This window comes from Salmo salar, chromosome 01 (genome assembly GCF_965601325.2).
Source record: "Salmo salar chromosome 01, fSalSal1, whole genome shotgun sequence".
NCBI lineage: Eukaryota > Metazoa > Chordata > Actinopteri > Salmoniformes > Salmonidae > Salmo > Salmo salar.
In genome coordinates, this window is record NC_138291.1 from 161,555,753 (window position 1) to 161,573,211 (window position 17,459).

Sequence of the window (17,459 nt, forward strand, 5' to 3'; positions counted from 1 at the left end):
TAGAGTGTAGCAGGGTCTGTTCCTCCCTCCCTCCCTGTACCAGTAGAGTGTAGCAGGGTCTGTTCCTCCCTCCCTCCCTGTACCAGTAGAGTGTAGCACGGTCTGTTCCTCCCTCCCTCTCAGTACCAGTAGAGTGTAGCAGGGTCTGTTCCTCCCTCTCAGTACCAGTAGAGTGTAGCAGGGTCTGTTCCTCCCTCCCTCCCAGTACCAGTAGAGTGTAGCAGGGTCTGTTCCTCCCAGTACCAGTAGAGTGTAGCAGGGTCTGTTTCTCCCTCCCTCTCAGTACCAGTAGAGTGTAGCAGGGTCTGTTCCTCCCTCACAGTACCAGTAGAGAGTAGCAGGGTCTGTTCCTCCTTCCCTCCCTCCCAGTACCAGTAGAGTGTAGCAGGGTCTGTTCCTCCCTCCCTCCCAGTACCAGTAGAGTGTAGCAGGGTCTGTTCCTCCCTCCCTCCCAGTACCAGTAGAGTGTAGCAGGGTCTGTTCATCCCTCCCTCCCAGTACCAGTAGAGTGTAGCAGGGTCTGTTCCTCCCTCCCTCCCTGTACCAGTAGAGTGTAGCAGGGTCTGTTCCTCCCTTCCTCTCAGTACCAGTAGAGTGTAGCAGGGTCTGTTCCTCCCTCTCAGTACCAGTAGAGTGTAGCAGGGTCTGTTCCTCCCTCCCTCCCTCCCTCCCAGTACCAGTAGAGTGTAGCAGGGTCTGATCCTCCCTCCCTCCCAGTACCAGTAGAGTGTAGCAGGGTCTGTTCCTCCCAGTACCAGTAGAGTGTAGCAGGGTCTGTTTCTCCCTCCCTCTCAGTACCAGTAGAGTGTAGCAGGGTATGTTCCTCCCTCACAGTACCAGTAGAGAGTAGCAGGGTCTGTTCCTCCCTCCCTCCCTCCCAGTACCAGTAGAGTGTAGCAGGGTCTGTTCCTCCCTCCCTCCCAGTACCAGTAGAGTGTAGCAGGGTCTGTTCCTCCCTCCCTCCCAGTACCAGTAGAGTGTAGCAGGGTCTGTTCCTCCCTCCCTCCCTGTACCAGTAGAGTGTAGCAGGGTCTGTTCCTCCCTCTCAGTACCAGTAGAGTGTAGCAGGGTCTGTTCCTCCCTCCCTCCCCCTCAGTACCAGTAGAGTGTAGCAGGGTCTGTTCCTCCCTCCCTCCCAGTACCAGTAGAGTGTAGCAGGGTCTGTTCCTCCCTCCCTCTCAGTACCAGTAGAGTGTAGCAGGGTCTGTTCCTCCCTCCCTCCCAGTACCAGTAGAGTGTAGCAGGGTCCGTTCCTCCCTCCCAGTACCAGTAGAGTGTAGCAGGGTCTGTTCCTCCCTCCCAGTACCAGTAGAGTGTAGCAGGGTCTGTTCCTCCCAGTACCAGTAGAGTGTAGCAGGGTCTGTTCCTCCCTCCCTCCCTCCCAGTACCAGTAGAATGTAGCAGGGTCTGTATCTCCCTCCCTCTCAGTACCAGTACAGTGTAGCAGGGTCTGTTCCTCCCAGTACCAGTAGAGTGTAGCAGGGTCTGTTCCTCCCTCCCTCCCAGTACCAGTAGAGTGTAGCAGGGTCTGTTCATCCTTCCCTCCCAGTACCAGTAGAGTGTAGCAGGGTCCGTTCCTCCCTCCCTCCCAGTACCAGTAGAGTGTAGCAGGGTCCGTTCCTCCCTCCCTCCCAGTACCAGTAGAGTGTAGCAGGGTCTGTTCCTCCCTCCCAGTACCAGTAGAGTGTAGCAGGGTCTGTTCCTCCCTCCCCTCCCAGTACCAGTAGAATGTAGCAGGGTCTGTTCCTCCCTCCCTCTCAGTACCAGTACAGTGTAGCAGGGTCTGTTCCTCCCTCCCTCCCAGTACCAGTAGAGTGTAGCAGGGTCTGTTCCTCCCTCCCTCCCTCCCAGTACCAGTAGAGTATAGCAGGGTCTGTTCCTCCCTCCCTCCCAGTACCAGTAGAGTATAGCAGGGTCTGTTCCTCCCTCCCTCCCAGTACCAGTAGAGTGTAGCAGGGTCCGTTCCTCCCTCCATCCCAGTACCAGTAGAGTGTAGCAGGGTCCGTTCCTCCCTCCCAGTACCAGTAGAGTGTAGCAGGGTCTGTTCCTCCCTCCCAGTACCAGTAGAGTGTAGCAGGGTCTGTTCCTCCCAGTACCAGTAGAGTGTAGCAGGGTCTGTTCCTCCCACCCTCCCAGTACCAGTAGAGTGTAGCAGGGTCTGTTCCTCCCTCCCAGTACCAGTAGAGTGTAGCAGGGTCTGTTCCTCCCAGTACCAGTAGAGTGTAGCAGGGTCTGTTCCTCCCACCCTCCCAGTACCAGTAGAGTGTAGCAGGGTCTGTTCCTCCCTCCCTCCCTCTCAGTACCAGTAGAGTGTAGCAGGGTCTGTTCCTCCCTCCCTCCCAGTACCAGTAGAGTGTAGCAGGGTCTGTTCCTCCCTCCCTCCCAGTACCAGTAGAGTGTAGCAGGGTCTGTTCCTCCCTCCCTCCCAGTACCAGTAGAGTGTAGCAGGGTCTGTTCCTCCCTCCCTCCCTGTACCAGTAGAGTGTAACAGGGTCTGTTCCTCCCTCCCTCCCTGTACCAGTAGAGTGTAGCAGGGTCTGTTCCTCCCTCCCTCCCTGTACCAGTAGAGTGTAGCAGGGTCTGTTCCTCCCTCTCAGTACCAGTAGAGTGTAGCAGGGTCTGTTCCTCCCTCCCTCCCTCCCAGTACCAGTAGAGTGTAGCAGGGTCTGTTCCTCCCTCCCTCCCAGTACCAGTAGAGTGTAGCAGGGTCTGTTCCTCCCTCCCTCCCTGTACCAGTAGAGTGTAGCAGGGTCTGTTCCTCCCTCCCTCCCTGTACCAGTAGAGTGTAGCAGGGTCTGTTCCTCCCTCCCTCCCTGTACCAGTAGAGTGTAGCAGGGTCTGTTCCTCCCTCCCTCCCTGTACCAATAGAGTGTAGCAGGGTCTGTTCCTCCCTCTCAGTATCAGTAGAGTGTAGCAGGGTCTGTTCCTCCCTCCCTCCCTGTACCAGTAGAGTGTAGCAGGGTCTGTTCCTCCCTCCCTCTCAGTACCAGTAGAGTGTAGCAGGGTCTGTTCCTCCCTCCCTCCCTCCCTCCCAGTACCAGTAGAGTGTAGCAGGGTCTGTTCCTCCCTCCCTCCCTCCCAGTACCAGTAGAGTGTAGCAGGGTCTGTTCCTCCCTCCCTCCCAGTACCAGTAGAGTGTAGCAGGGTCTGTTCCTCCCTCCCTCTCAGTACCAGTAGAGTGTAGCAGGGTCTGTTCCTCCCTCCCTCTCAGTACCAGTAGAGTGTAGCAGGGTCTGTTCCTCAATCCCTCCCTGTACCAGTAGAGTGTAGCAGGGTCTGTTCCTCCCTCTCAGTACCAGTAGAGTGTAGCAGGGTCTGTTCCTCCCTCCCTCCCCCTCAGTACCAGTAGAGTGTAGCAGGGTCTGTTCCTCCCTCCCTCCCCCTCAGTACCAGTAGAGTGTAGCAGGGTCTGTTCCTCCCTCCCTCTCAGTACCAGTAGAGTGTAGCAGGGTCTGTTCCTCCCTCTCAGTACCAGTAGAGTGTAGCAGGGTCTGTTCCTCCCTCTCAGTACCAGTAGAGTGTAGCAGGGTCTGTTCCTCCCTCTCAGTACCAGTAGAGTGTAGCAGGGTCTGTTCCTCCCTCCCTCCCCTCAGTACCAGTAGAGTGTAGCAGGGTCTGTTCCTCCCTCCCTCTCAGTACCAGTAGAGTGTAGCAGGGTCTGTTCCTCCCTCTCAGTACCAGTAGAGTGTAGCAGGGTCTGTTCCTCCCTCTCAGCACCAGTAGAGTGTAGCAGGGTCTGTTCCTCCCTCCCTCCCAGTACCAGTAGAGTGTAGCAGGGTCTGTTCCTCCCTCCCTCCCAGTACCAGTGGAGTGTAGCAGGGTCTGTTCCTCCCTCCCTCCCAGTACCAGTAGAGTGTAGCAGGGTCTGTTCCTCCCTCCCTCCCAGTACCAGTAGAGTGTAGCAGGGTCTGTTCCTCCCTCTCAGTACCAGTAGAGTGTAGCAGGGTCTGTTCCTCCCTCCCTCCCCCTCAGTACCAGTAGAGTGTAGCAGGGTCTGTTCCTCCCTCCCTCCCAGTACCAGTAGAGTGTAGCAGGGTCTGTTCCTCCCTCCCTCTCAGTACCAGTAGAGTGTAGCAGGGTCTGTTCCTCCCAGTACCAGTAGAGTGTAGCAGGGTCTGTTCCTCCCTCCCTCCCAGTACCAGTAGAGTGTAGCAGGGTCTGTTCCTCCCTCCCTCCCAGTACCAGTAGAGTGTAGCAGGGTCTGTTCCTCCCAGTACCAGTAGAGTGTAGCAGGGTCTGTTCCTCCCTCCCTCCCAGTACCAGTAGAGTGTAGCAGGGTCTGTTCCTCCCTCCCTCTCAGTACCAGTAGAGTGTAGCAGGGTCTGTTCCTCCCTCCCTCTCAGTACCAGTAGAGTGTAGCAGGGTCTGTTCCTCCCTCCCTCCCTGTACCAGTAGAGTGTAGCAGGGTCTGTTCCTCCCTCTCAGTACCAGTAGAGTGTAGCAGGGTCTGTTCCTCCCTCCCTCCCCCTCAGTACCAGTAGAGTGTAGCAGGGTCTGTTCCTCCCTCCCTCCACCTCAGTACCAGTAGAGTGTAGCAGGGTCTGTTCCTCCCTCCCTCTCAGTACCAGTAGAGTGTAGCAGGGTCTGTTCCTCCCTCCCTCTCAGTACCAGTAGAGTGTAGCAGGGTTTGTTCCTCCCTCTCAGTACCAGTAGAGTGTAGCAGGGTCTGTTCCTCCCTCTCAGTACCAGTAGAGTGTAGCAGGGTCTGTTCCTCCCTCTCAGTACCAGTAGAGTGTAGCAGGGTCTGTTCCTCCCTCCCAGTACCAGTAGAGTGTAGCAGGGTCTGTTCCTCCCTCCCTCCCAGTACCAGTAGAGTGTAGCAGGGTCTGTTCCTCCCTCTCAGTACCAGTAGAGTGTAGCAGGGTCTGTTCCTCCCTCCCAGTACCAGTAGAGTGTAGCAGGGTCTGTTCCTCCCTCCCTCTCAGTACCAGTACAGTGTAGCAGGGTCTGTTCCTCCCAGTACCAGTAGAGTGTAGCAGGGTCTGTTCCTCCCTCCCTCCCAGTACCAGTAGAGTGTAGCAGGGTCTGTTCCTCCCTCCCTCCCAGTACCAGTAGAGTGTAGCAGGGTCTGTTCCTCCCTCCCTCCCAGTACCAGTAGAGTGTAGCAGGGTCTGTTCCTCCCTCCCTCCCAGTACCAGTAGAGTGTAGCAGGGTCTGTTCCTCCCTCCCTCTCAGTACCAGTAGAGTGTAGCAGGGTCTGTTCCTCCCTCCCTCTCAGTACCAGTAGAGTGTAGCAGGGTCTGTTCCTCCCTCCCTCCCAGTACCAGTAGAGTGTAGCAGGGTCTGTTCCTCCCTCCCTCCCATTACCAGTAGAGTGTAGCAGGGTCTGTTCCTCCATCCCTCCCTGTAGCAGTAGAGTGTAGCAGGGTCTGTTCCTCCCTCTCAGTACCAGTAGAGTGTAGCAGGGTCTGTTCCTCCCTCCCTCCCCCTCAGTACCAGTAGAGTGTAGCAGGGTCTGTTCCTCCCTCCCTCCCCCTCAGTACCAGTAGAGTGTAGCAGGGTCTGTTCCTCCCTCCCTCTCAGTACCAGTAGAGTGTAGCAGGGTCTGTTCCTCCCTCTCAGTACCAGTAGAGTGTAGCAGGGTCTGTTCCTCCCTCTCAGTACCAGTAGAGTGTAGCAGGGTCTGTTCCTCCCTCCCTCTCAGTACCAGTAGAGTGTAGCAGGGTCTGTTCCTCCCTCCCAGTACCAGTAGAGTGTAGCAGGGTCTGTTCCTCCCTCTCAGTACCAGTAGAGTGTAGCAGGGTCTGTTCCTCCCTCCCTCCCCCTCAGTACCAGTAGAGTGTAGCAGGGTCTGTTCCTCCCTCCCTCTCAGTACCAGTAGAGTGTAGCAGGGTCTGTTCCTCCCTCTCAGTACCAGTAGAGTGTAGCAGGGTCTGTTCCTCCCTCCTCAGCACCAGTAGAGTGTAGCAGGGTCTGTTCCTCCCTCCCTCCCAGTACCAGTAGAGTGTAGCAGGGTCTGTTCCTCCCTCCCTCCCAGTACCAGTGGAGTGTAGCAGGGTCTGTTCCTCCCTCCCTCCCAGTACCAGTAGAGTGTAGCAGGGTCTGTTCCTCCCTCCCTCCCAGTACCAGTAGAGTGTAGCAGGGTCTGTTCCTCCCTCTCAGTACCAGTAGAGTGTAGCAGGGTCTGTTCCTCCCTCCCTCCCCTCAGTACCAGTAGAGTGTAGCAGGGTCTGTTCCTCCCTCCCTCCCAGTACCAGTAGAGTGTAGCAGGGTCTGTTCCTCCCTCCCTCTCAGTACCAGTAGAGTGTAGCAGGGTCTGTTCCTCCCAGTACCAGTAGAGTGTAGCAGGGTCTGTTCCTCCCTCCCTCCCAGTACCAGTAGAGTGTAGCAGGGTCTGTTCCTCCCTCCCTCCCAGTACCAGTAGAGTGTAGCAGGGTCTGTTCCTCCCAGTACCAGTAGAGTGTAGCAGGGTCTGTTCCTCCCTCCCTCCCAGTACCAGTAGAGTGTAGCAGGGTCTGTTCCTCCCTCCCTCTCAGTACCAGTAGAGTGTAGCAGGGTCTGTTCCTCCCTCCCTCTCAGTACCAGTAGAGTGTAGCAGGGTCTGTTCCTCCCTCCCTCCCTGTACCAGTAGAGTGTAGCAGGGTCTGTTCCTCCCTCTCAGTACCAGTAGAGTGTAGCAGGGTCTGTTCCTCCCTCCCTCCCCCTCAGTACCAGTAGAGTGTAGCAGGGTCTGTTCCTCCCTCCCTCCACCTCAGTACCAGTAGAGTGTAGCAGGGTCTGTTCCTCCCTCCCTCTCAGTACCAGTAGAGTGTAGCAGGGTCTGTTCCTCCCTCCCTCTCAGTACCAGTAGAGTGTAGCAGGGTTTGTTCCTCCCTCTCAGTACCAGTAGAGTGTAGCAGGGTCTGTTCCTCCCTCTCAGTACCAGTAGAGTGTAGCAGGGTCTGTTCCTCCCTCTCAGTACCAGTAGAGTGTAGCAGGGTCTGTTCCTCCCTCCCAGTACCAGTAGAGTGTAGCAGGGTCTGTTCCTCCCTCCCTCTCAGTACCAGTACAGTGTAGCAGGGTCTGTTCCTCCCAGTACCAGTAGAGTGTAGCAGGGTCTGTTCCTCCCTCCCTCCCAGTACCAGTAGAGTGTAGCAGGGTCTGTTCCTCCCTCCCTCCCAGTACCAGTAGAGTGTAGCAGGGTCTGTTCCTCCCTCCCTCCCAGTACCAGTAGAGTGTAGCAGGGTCTGTTCCTCCCTCCCTCTCAGTACCAGTAGAGTGTAGCAGGGTCTGTTCCTCCCTCCCTCTCAGTACCAGTAGAGTGTAGCAGGGTCTGTTCCTCCCTCCCTCCCAGTACCAGTAGAGTGTAGCAGGGTCTGTTCCTCCCTCCCTCCCATTACCAGTAGAGTGTAGCAGGGTCTGTTCCTCCCTCCCTCCCAGTACCAGTAGAGTGTAGCAGGGTCTGTTCCTCCCTCCCTCCCAGTACCAGTAGAGTGTAGCAGGGTCTGTTCCTCCCTCCCAGTACCAGTAGAGTGTAGCAGGGTCTGTCCCTCCCTCCAACCCTCCCAGTACCAGTAGAGTGTAGCAGGGTCTGTTCCTCCCTCCCTCCCAGTACCAGTAGAGTGTAGCAGGGTCTGTCCCTCCCTCCAACCCTCCCAGTACCAGTAGAGTGTAGCAGGGTCTGTCCCTCCCTCCAACCCTCCCAGTACCAGTAGAGTGTAGCAGGGTCTGTTCCTCCCTCCCTCCCAGTACCAGTAGAGTGTAGCAGGGTCTGTTCCTCCCTCCCTCCCAGTACCAGTAGAGTGTAGCAGGGTCTGTTCCTCCCTCCAACCCTCCCAGTACCAGTAGAGTGTAGCAGGGTCTGTTCCTCCCTCCCTCCCAGTACCAGTAGAGTGTAGCAGGGTCTGTTCCTCCCTCCCTCCCAGTACCAGTAGAGTGTAGCAGGGTCTGTCCCTCCCTCCAACCCTCCCAGTACCAGTAGAGTGTAGCAGGGTCTGTTCCTCCCTCCCTCCCAGTACCAGTAGAGTGTAGCAGGGTCTGTCCCTCCCTCCAACCCTCTCAGTACCAGTAGAGTGTAGCAGGGTCTGTTCCTCCCTCCAACCCTCCCAGTACCAGTAGAGTGTAGCAGGGTCTGTTCCTCCCTCCCTCCCTCCCAGTACCAGTAGAGTGTAGCAGGGTCTGTTCCTCCCTCCCTCCCAGTACCAGTAGAGTGTAGCAGGGTCTGTCCCTCCCTCCAACCCTCTCAGTACCAGTAGAGTGTAGCAGGGTCTGTTCCTCCCTCCCTCCCAGTACCAGTAGAGTGTAGCAGGGTCTGTTCCTCTGCGTAGCTCCACTAGTTTGTCTCTGGTGGTAGTATCAAACAGTCTGATCAGGGTGCCCTTACGGGAGGCCGATGCTGCCACGCTGCCAGGCTGGTTGAGTGCCAGGCAGGCGATCTCACTCTGGTGGGCATTGATGGTGAAGGGCGCAGACGAAGTGCCAGGCTTAGTGTTGGACAGGTCCTGAGGCGGAGAGAGGGATGCAGAGGGAAGGAGAGAGAGAAGTAGAGGGAGGAGAAGGAGAGGGAGAGAGTTGAACACCGACTAGGACCTCATGTATTATGCAACAGTTTGTTCATTTCACTCTATGGCAGGGTTCCCCAACTGTTGAATTTTCATTGTTGGATATAAAAAACTGTTAAAAAAACCAGGAAATCAGCTTCAAGTGATTTTAATTTGGGAAATCTGTTCCCAAGTATTTCAGCGAATAATAGAGAGACACGTGATCATAAATGAATGTTCTGCTTCTTGCAGTTCATTTGCAGTCTACAAATGATTTGTAATTATGTTTGAGTTTGTCTCTACAGTTATGATTTATTGTATTTGATATTTGTTTTATTTGACCAGCTTATGAACAGCTTATAAACCAACATAGTTAGTATAGTACCATGGAATAAACTATTAAATGAAATAGATGAATTACCACAAGCTGCAGACTTCCACACTTATGTCCAGGGAAGACCAGCAGCTGTTTCTCCAGACTGGGACATAGGTCACACAGTCCTGTGTGAGAGTGAGAGTGTGAGTGAGAGAGAGTGTGAGTGAGAGAGAGAATACACAGATCTATCAGATAAACATATCCACTTGTGTTTTGTTTGGCTTAACTATCCTTGTGGGGACCAGAAGTCCTCACAAGGATAGTAAAACAAGGACAAGTGGGGACATTTCGCCGGTCTCTACAAGGAAAATGGCTATTTTAGGCTCAGGGGTTAAGTTTAGGGTTAGTTTTAGGGTTCGGATTAGTTTTAAGGCTAGGGGTTAGGGAAAATATAATTTTGTAAAACAAACATGTGTGTGTGTACCTTTAGGGTTGTCTCTGGTGTCAAACTCAAACAGTTTCACAGGGTTGTCAGGGAAACTGTAGACATAGATTCTATTCTTTAACACAATGATGATCCTGAGAGAGAGGGTAAGTGAGGAGAGGGTGGAGAGAGAGAAATCAGAGGGAGAGAAGGGTAAGTTAAACATCTTCAAACAACACACTATAGGGAGCTCTATGTGGAGTTGGGGTTTGTTCCGGAGAATGTTCAGATAGTCACTCACTTGTCGTGTCTCATGCGTACTGCCAGAACAGGCTTGGTGAAGGTAAACTCCAGCACCAACTTGTCCTTGGGGTCCCTTCCCTCCCGAGCATCATCCCAGACCAACACTAGGATTTGAAACTATACATCAGTTTATGAATTAAATTAAATCAATATCACATTTCTATATCAATATGAACCATTTATATAAATACTAAAAACAATCAGTTCAAGTCACCTATTTTCTCTTGAAAGTCACTTAGATTGTGAGCAGGTGGGCACTGCCACAATTGAAACAGACTCAGCAATATGACATTGTCACGAGCAGCACCAGATACATTGAGATGAGAGAGATGCAAGACTTTGCTATCACACAGTCATACAGAGAGTATATGAGCATGGGGCTGCTTCACGCTGCTACAACATGATAGCTAAGGAAAGCAATTCTGTTGCATAATGTTTCTTAAGTGGAAGTAAATGGAACGAAACAGAGGGACCTACCTGAATTTGTCCAATAGAAACTTGTGTTGCTCTGTTTGATTTCCGTTTGGTTCTTAAACGGTAAATGTTTTCCGTAATGAATACACTCCAGAGCAAATGGAACGAAATGGGGAGAGACCTACCTGACTTTGTCCAATAGAAACTCTAGTTTTCTTACGTTTTAAGTAAACGGTTTCTGTCGCAAAACGTTTTCCAACAGAATCAGAGTAATGAATACACCCCAACTTTAGGTTAAGTCCCTCGCTTGAACGTTCTTAGTTGTTTGGGAAATGTTCCCGATATTGTGCACAACTGACTCTACCTTTAAAGTCTATTCAGTAATTTTTAAAATATGTGGTCCGCTCACCAGAGATCTCCGAGAACTTGGGGTTGACTCCACCTCCTACTACAGCCAGCAGGTTGGAGCGATGCAGCATGGAACACTGGGCCACACTTCCCACCTGCTCATGGTCTGACACACACAAATACAGTTTAAACACACAATACTAACACACCCAGCATACTAACACAGACTGCTGATACCACAGGTCTGAAATACATTTACATTTTAGTAACTTAGCAGACACTCTAATCCAGAGCGATTCACAGTAAGTAGTCAGTGCATACATTTTCATACTCGTCCCGTGGGAATCAAAGCCACAACCCTGGCGTTGCAAGCGCCATGCTCTACCAACTGAGCCACATGGAATACCACTCACCAAGGTGTCCCTTCTCCATAAGAGGCTCCACATTGTATATCCTAACACCTGTCTCCATGGCACAACAGAAACAACCTGAGGTAGAGATCAATAGAGGGGGAAGGGTGTAAATTGACACTGTTTGAAACAAGACTGATAAACGTGATGTCCTCTCCTATATATTTACGTCTGGCTTCACAGAGTATTATTGTCTTACTCTGGTCCTGGTTGAACTGCAGGCTGTTGACTCCTCTCGGTTGGGCCATGCTGACGTAAAGCAGATGTTATCAGCTAGTTAGCTACAAATCAGAAGAAAATATAGGCTTGGTTCTGTCTTATGGACAGGGCGAGGCATCCTGATTGACAACACAAGACAACGGTTTACAAGTGACACAACAATCTAAGTGGTTTTCAAGAGAAAATAGGTTAGCCATCCTGGTAAACAAACGCCAGGCAGTGACTAACTCAAGCTACCGACAATTAGCTAGCTGATGTTGCTATCTAGTCACAGTATACAGCACAGCTGGCGTAGTTTTAATGTACTGCTGCAGTTATCGTAAGAGCTGTATCATATTCCTGGAACCGCTTGAATTGTTTCAAAGCTTACCATGAAGCGATAGAAAACGAGCTGGGTTAAAAGAGTAATCGGTCTTGCGACGGCTAAAATATCTCAACAACAAAGCTAACTACATAGTAACGAAATATGTTGTTGTTGTTATTTTTCTTGCAAATGACGTCGGCCGCGTGTCTCTATTTTCTGACTTCTTCTGCACCTCCAGACCACAAACAAGTCATGCTGCCATCTAGCGTGCTGAAGGAAAGCCCAATATGTGTGTGTGTATATATATATATATATATGTGTGTGTCAACATAGCCACGGGTGCTGAGGGTGCCCCTGAAAAATCAGAAGAAAAAAATAAGTATATATATAAATATAAATAAACTCAGCAAAAAAAGAAACATCCCATTTTCAGGACCCTGTCTTTCAAAGATAATTCGTAAAAATCGAAATATCTTAACAGATCTTCATTGTAAAGGGTTTAAACACTGTTTCCCATGCTTGTTCAATGAACCATAAACAATTAATGAACATGCACCTGTGGAACGGTTGTTAAGACACTAAGAGCTTACAGACGTTAGGCAATTAAGGTCACAGTTCTGAAAACTTAGGACACTAAAGAGGCCTTTCTACTGACTCTGAAAAACACCAAAAGAAAGATGCCCAGGGTCCCTGCTCATCTGCGTGAACATGCCTTAGGCATGCTGCAAGGAGGCATGAGAACTGCAGATGTGGCCAGGGCAATAAATTGCAATGTCTGTACTGTGAGACGCCTAAGACAGCGCTACAGGGAGACAGGACGGACAGCTGATTGTCCTCGCAGTGGCAGACCACGTGTAACAACACCTGCAGAGGATCAGTACATCCGAACATCACACCTGCGGGACAGGTACAGGATGGCAACAACAACTGCCCGAGTTACACTAGGAACGCACAATCCCTCCATCAGTGCTCAGACTGTCTGCAAAAGGCTAAGGGCTTGTAGGCCTGTTGTAAGGCAGGTCCTCACCAGACATCACGGTGGGCACAAACCCCACCGTCTCTGGACCAGACAGGAAAAAGGTGCTCTTTACTGACGAGTCGCGGTTTTCTCTCACCAGGGGCGATGGTTGGATTCGCGTTTATCGTCGAAAGAATGAGCATTACACAGAGGCCTGTACTCTGGAGCGGGATCGATTTGGAGGTGGAGGGTCCATCATGATCTGGGGCGGTGTGTCACAGCATCATCGGACTGAGCTTGTTGTCATTGCTGGCAATCTCAACGCTGTGCGTTACAGGGAAAACATCCTCCTCCCTCACGTGGTAGCCTTCCTGCAGGCTCATCCTGACATGACCCTTCAGCATGACAATGCCACCAGCCATACTGCTCGTTCTGTGCATGATTTCCTGCAAGACAGGAATGTCAGTGTTCTGCCATGGCCAGCGAAGAGCCCGGATCTCAATCCCATTGAGCACATCTGGGACCTGTTGGATCGGAGGGTGAGGGCTAGGGCCATTCCCCCCAGAAATGTCCGGGAACTTGCAGTTGCCTTGTTGGAAGAGTGGGGTAACATCTCACAGCAAGAACTGGCAAATCTGGGGCAGTCCATGAAGAGGAGATGCACTGCAGTATGCAATGCAGCTGGTGGCCACACCAGATACTGACTGTTACTTGTGATTTTGACCCCCCTTTGTTCAGGGACACATTATTCATTTTCTGTTAGTCACATGTCTGTGGAACTTGTTCAGTTTATGTCTCAGTTGTTTAATCTTGTAAGGTTTATACAAATATTTACACATGTTAAGTTTGCTGAAAATAAACGCAGTTGACAGTGCGAGGACATTTATTTTTTTGCTGAGTTTATATGTACAGTACCAGTCAAAAGTTTGGACATAACTACTCATTCCAGAGTTTTTCTTTATTTTTACTATTTTCTACATTGTAGAATAATAGTGGAAACATCAAAACTATGAAATAACACATATGGAATCATGTATTAACCAAAAGAGTGTTAAACAAATCAAAATGTATTTTATATTTGAGATTCTTCAAAGTAGCCACCCTTTGCCTTGACAGCTTTGCACTCTCTTGGCATTCTCTCAACCAGCTTCATGAGGTAGTCACCTGGAATGCATTTCAATTAACATGTGTGCCTTGTTAAAAGTTCATTTGTAGAATTGATTTCCTTCTTAATGCGTTTGAGCCAATCAATTGTGTTGTGACAAGGTAGGGGTGGTATACAGAAGATAGCCTTAATTGGTAAAAGACCAAGTACATATTATGGCAAGAACAGCTCAAATAAGCAAAGAGAAACGACAGTCCATCATTACTTTAAGACATGAAGGTCAGTCAATACGGAACATTTCAAGAACTTTGAAAGTTTCTTCAAGTGCAGTCGCAAAAACCATCAAGCGCAATGATGAAACTGGCTCTTATGAGGACGGCTACAGGAAAGGAAGACCCAGAGCTACCTCTGCCGCAGAGGATAAGTTCATTCGAGTTAACTGTACCTCAGATTGCAGCCCAAATAGATTCTTCACATAGTTAAAGTAACAGACACATCTCAACATCAACTGTTCAGAAGAGACTGTGTGAATCAGGCCTTTATGGTCAAATTGCTGCAAAGAAACCACTGCTAAAGGACACCAATAAGAAGAAGAGACTTGCTTGGGCCAAGAAACACGAGCAATGGACATTAGACCGGTGGAAATCTGTCCTTTGGTCTGATGAGTCCAAATTTTTGATTTATGGTTCCAACCGCCGTGTCTTTGTGAGACAGAGTAGGATGGTCTCCGCATGTTTGGTTCCCACCGTGAAGCATGGAGGAGGAGATGTGATGGTGTGGGGATGCTTTGCTGGTGACAGTGTCTGGGATTTATTTACAATTCAAGGCACACTTAACCAGCATGGCTACCCCAGCATTCTACAGCGATACTCCATCCCATCTGGTTTGCGCTTAGTGGGACTATCATTTGTTTTTCAACAGGACAATGACCCAAAACACACCTCCAGGCTGTGTAAGGGCTATTTGACCAAGAAGGAGAGTGATGACCTGGCCTCCACAATAACCCGACCTCAACCCAATTGAGATGGTTTGGGATGAGTTGGACCGCAGAGTGAAGGAAAACCAGCCAACAAGTGCTCAACATATGTGGGAACTCCATCAAGACTGTTGGAAAAGCATTCCTCATGAAGCAGGTTGAGAAAATACCAAGAGTGTGCAAAGCTGTCATCAAGCCAAAGGGTGGCTACTTTGAAGAATCTAAAATCTAAAATACATTTTGATTTGTTTAACACTTTTTTGGTTACTGCATGATTCCAAAAGTTTGGACACATCGACTCATTCAAGGTTTTTTCTTTATGTTTACTATTTTCTACATTTTAGAATAATAGTGAAGATATAAAAACTATGAAATAACACATGGAATCATGCAGTAACCAAAAAAGTGTTAAACAAATCCAAATATATTTTATATTTGAGATTCTTCAAAGTAGCCACCCTTTGTCTTGATGACAGCTTTATATTTTGATTTTTTTAAACACTTTTTTGGTTGCTACATGATTCCATATGTGTTATTACATAGTTTTGATGTCTTCACTATTATTCTAGAATGTAGAAAATAGTAAAAATAATGAAAAAACATTTAATGAGTAGGTGTGTCCAAACTTTTGACTGGTACTGTATATATATATATATATATATATATATATATATATATATTGTTTTTTTTGGGGGGGGGGGTTTCTCACAAAAGTAGTGCACTGGGCCTTTACTAGTCCTGTAGCCTATTAGCAGACAGATATAGCCTTCTGTAGCACAGCCAAAACAGTTTTTACAGCGCCGCAAAATATCTCAGTTTATTGCAAAAATCGAACATTCATTGGATTGCAATGCTGGTTCGGTAAAATAATCCTCTCCGGGTGAAAGGAGTTGTCTATGGTGCTGTTATTCAAGGTCCTTTATTCTGCTGTTGGTAATGAGTGTGGGACGGTTGAATTTTGGCTTCTGGTCAAATGGATGAATCCAGCGGGGAACACATGTAGCATACACACCATGCCTACAGACCTACCACAGATCTTACTTACAGTGGATTCTATGCAATGAATAGATTCTAACAATCTATTCATTGCACATCATACCTATCATTCAAATATATACACCTGACCAGCAGTAGGGGGCACAAGGGGCAGTGGAGTGGTTTCTCTTACTTAGACAACCTTGTCCAAATGAAAACCCTTGACTGCTTTTTAAAGCTATTTCTACTTTTTCTTTGTTTGATCGCCAAGGGGAGGATATTCCAAAGACAAATCCCTGCTCCTCGTGGTACTGTTTACGCTTGGGATTTTACAAGACATAACACTAGCTCTGGTATTGTAACTGTGCTGGTTATAGACCATATCAATGTGGTTTTTCATATAACCTGGGGCACGATCATTTAAGATGTCTAACATATGATTAAGTTTAAGTTGGTCCACTCTGGACTCCAAAGGCAACAAGCCCACCTCCCGGAACTCCTGTACCCTTATGTGGGTCCTAGGGGGGACATTAAGCATATACCTGATAACATTATTTTGCATGACCTGCATTCTCTTTTTTAGCTTTTTTGTTAGCCCACTATACTAAGCAGTGCAGGCATAATCAAAAGGATGCTGAATCAAGGTTGAGACTAGTAGTTTCTTAATTTTGATGTTAAAATATTTAGTGTTACGATATACAAATTTAAATTTGTTTGCCATTTTATAAATAATTTCAGCAGCAATCAGGTCTCCAGAAAGGGATTGATCTAGGGACACACCAAGATAAGTTACACTTGTTTTAGATTCAATCTCCTTGCCTGCATAGTTTACCATTATCTTGTCATCCCTAAGCGATCTACGTTTTTTTCCAAACAAAATCGATTAAGTTTTTCCCAAATGTAGCGACAATTTGTTGTCAGTCAACCAATCTCTAACAAAAGGCAATTTCTTACTCCGGGTCTCCTCTATGTAAAATGTATCCTTCCCTGATACCAGTAGGGCTGAGCCATCAGCATAAAGCAGGAGTGTACTGTATCTGGCACATCATTAACGTATATAAGAAATAAGAGAGGCCCTAAAATTGATCCCTGTGGTACTCCACAGGATATTTCTTTGGTTTCTGACAGAACATCACCAACATTAAGTACTTGTGTTCTCTTGGTCAGATAAGGCATAAACCAATTTACTGCTACATCATTTCCTCAATCAAAGTTTGTACTGACAGATGTTGCCTATTGAATAGCTTATCATTACAGGGCTCTCCAGCCCTGTTCCTGGGGTGCTACAGTGCAGTAGGGTTTCACTCCAACCCCAGTTGTAACTAACCTGGTCCATCTTATAAACCAGTTATGTATTAGAATCAGTTGCACTAGATTAGGGTTGGAATGAAAACCTACATGATGGTAGCTCTCCAGGAACAGGGAGTAATGTAATAAAATATGCATAAAATCCATCCTCCAATTGCAAAGTCTGCCAATGTCTGCCAAAGTCTGCCAAAGTCTGCCCACACATATTGTCAAGAAAATGTTATATTTTTAATACCCTCAAACACCAAGTGAGGCATTCCTATGGCCATCATCACTGTCAATCATGAATGATGATTATTCACATTTTACCAGTGAAACTACATCTGCATTCCAATCATTTGATTGATCTCAATCAGTTTCATGGGAATAGCCTATGTACTTCGATCTTCTCAAATTACTGTTTTTCTTTATGGCGATGGAAAGTCTACAGGTACACACCTACTGTAGATGACCAGCCTATGTACAATACAGTAATGTACATTTGCATTAAGTGGTTTGTAAGGATGGTCAATTAATACTGCACAGAAAGTGGTTGTTTTCCATGTTATTTGATCAAGAAAAATATTTAATTTGATGTGGATGTTTTTTGTCTTTGCCCATAACTTTGCACCTTTTGATGTAAGTGTTTGAGGACAGGTTTTTGTTGTTTCTGAATTCGATTGTCATTCTAATCTCAGAGAAAGGGGACAGGGCAACAACTCTTACAATGCCAATTATTGAATCCTGCAAGATAATGTTCTTAATTATGCAACTACCTGTTTTGCCAAAGCAGAGATGCTTAAAAAATGTTTTGCCTCCAGTACAGATCTGTCCGCTAATACCAGTAAAGGCCCAGTATTTTTTTCAACAAATATTTTATATTTTTTCTTTTTCAATCTGAATTTTAGGGGCTTGCAGCACCCTCAGCACCCCTACTTCCCACGGCAATGCATGTACTTCA

The 17,459-nt window shown here is 48.6% G+C and overlaps 1 protein-coding gene across 1 annotated transcript; it reads right to left on the reverse strand.

Moving 5' to 3' along the window:
* Positions 1-6,149: 6,149 nt before the first annotated feature.
* Positions 6,150-11,434, reverse strand: LOC106568282 (uncharacterized). The gene is made up of 8 exons (XM_045702165.2): positions 11,264-11,434; positions 10,874-10,955; positions 10,678-10,752; positions 10,326-10,430; positions 9,501-9,606; positions 9,260-9,354; positions 8,881-8,960; positions 6,150-8,420 (listed from the first exon to the last, which is right to left on the reverse strand). Exons 2-8 carry the CDS (start codon positions 10,920-10,922, stop codon positions 7,227-7,229), a joined length of 1,704 nt encoding a protein of 567 aa, XP_045558121.2. The 5' UTR covers positions 10,923-10,955; positions 11,264-11,434; the 3' UTR covers positions 6,150-7,226.
* Positions 11,435-17,459: the final 6,025 nt, after the last annotated feature.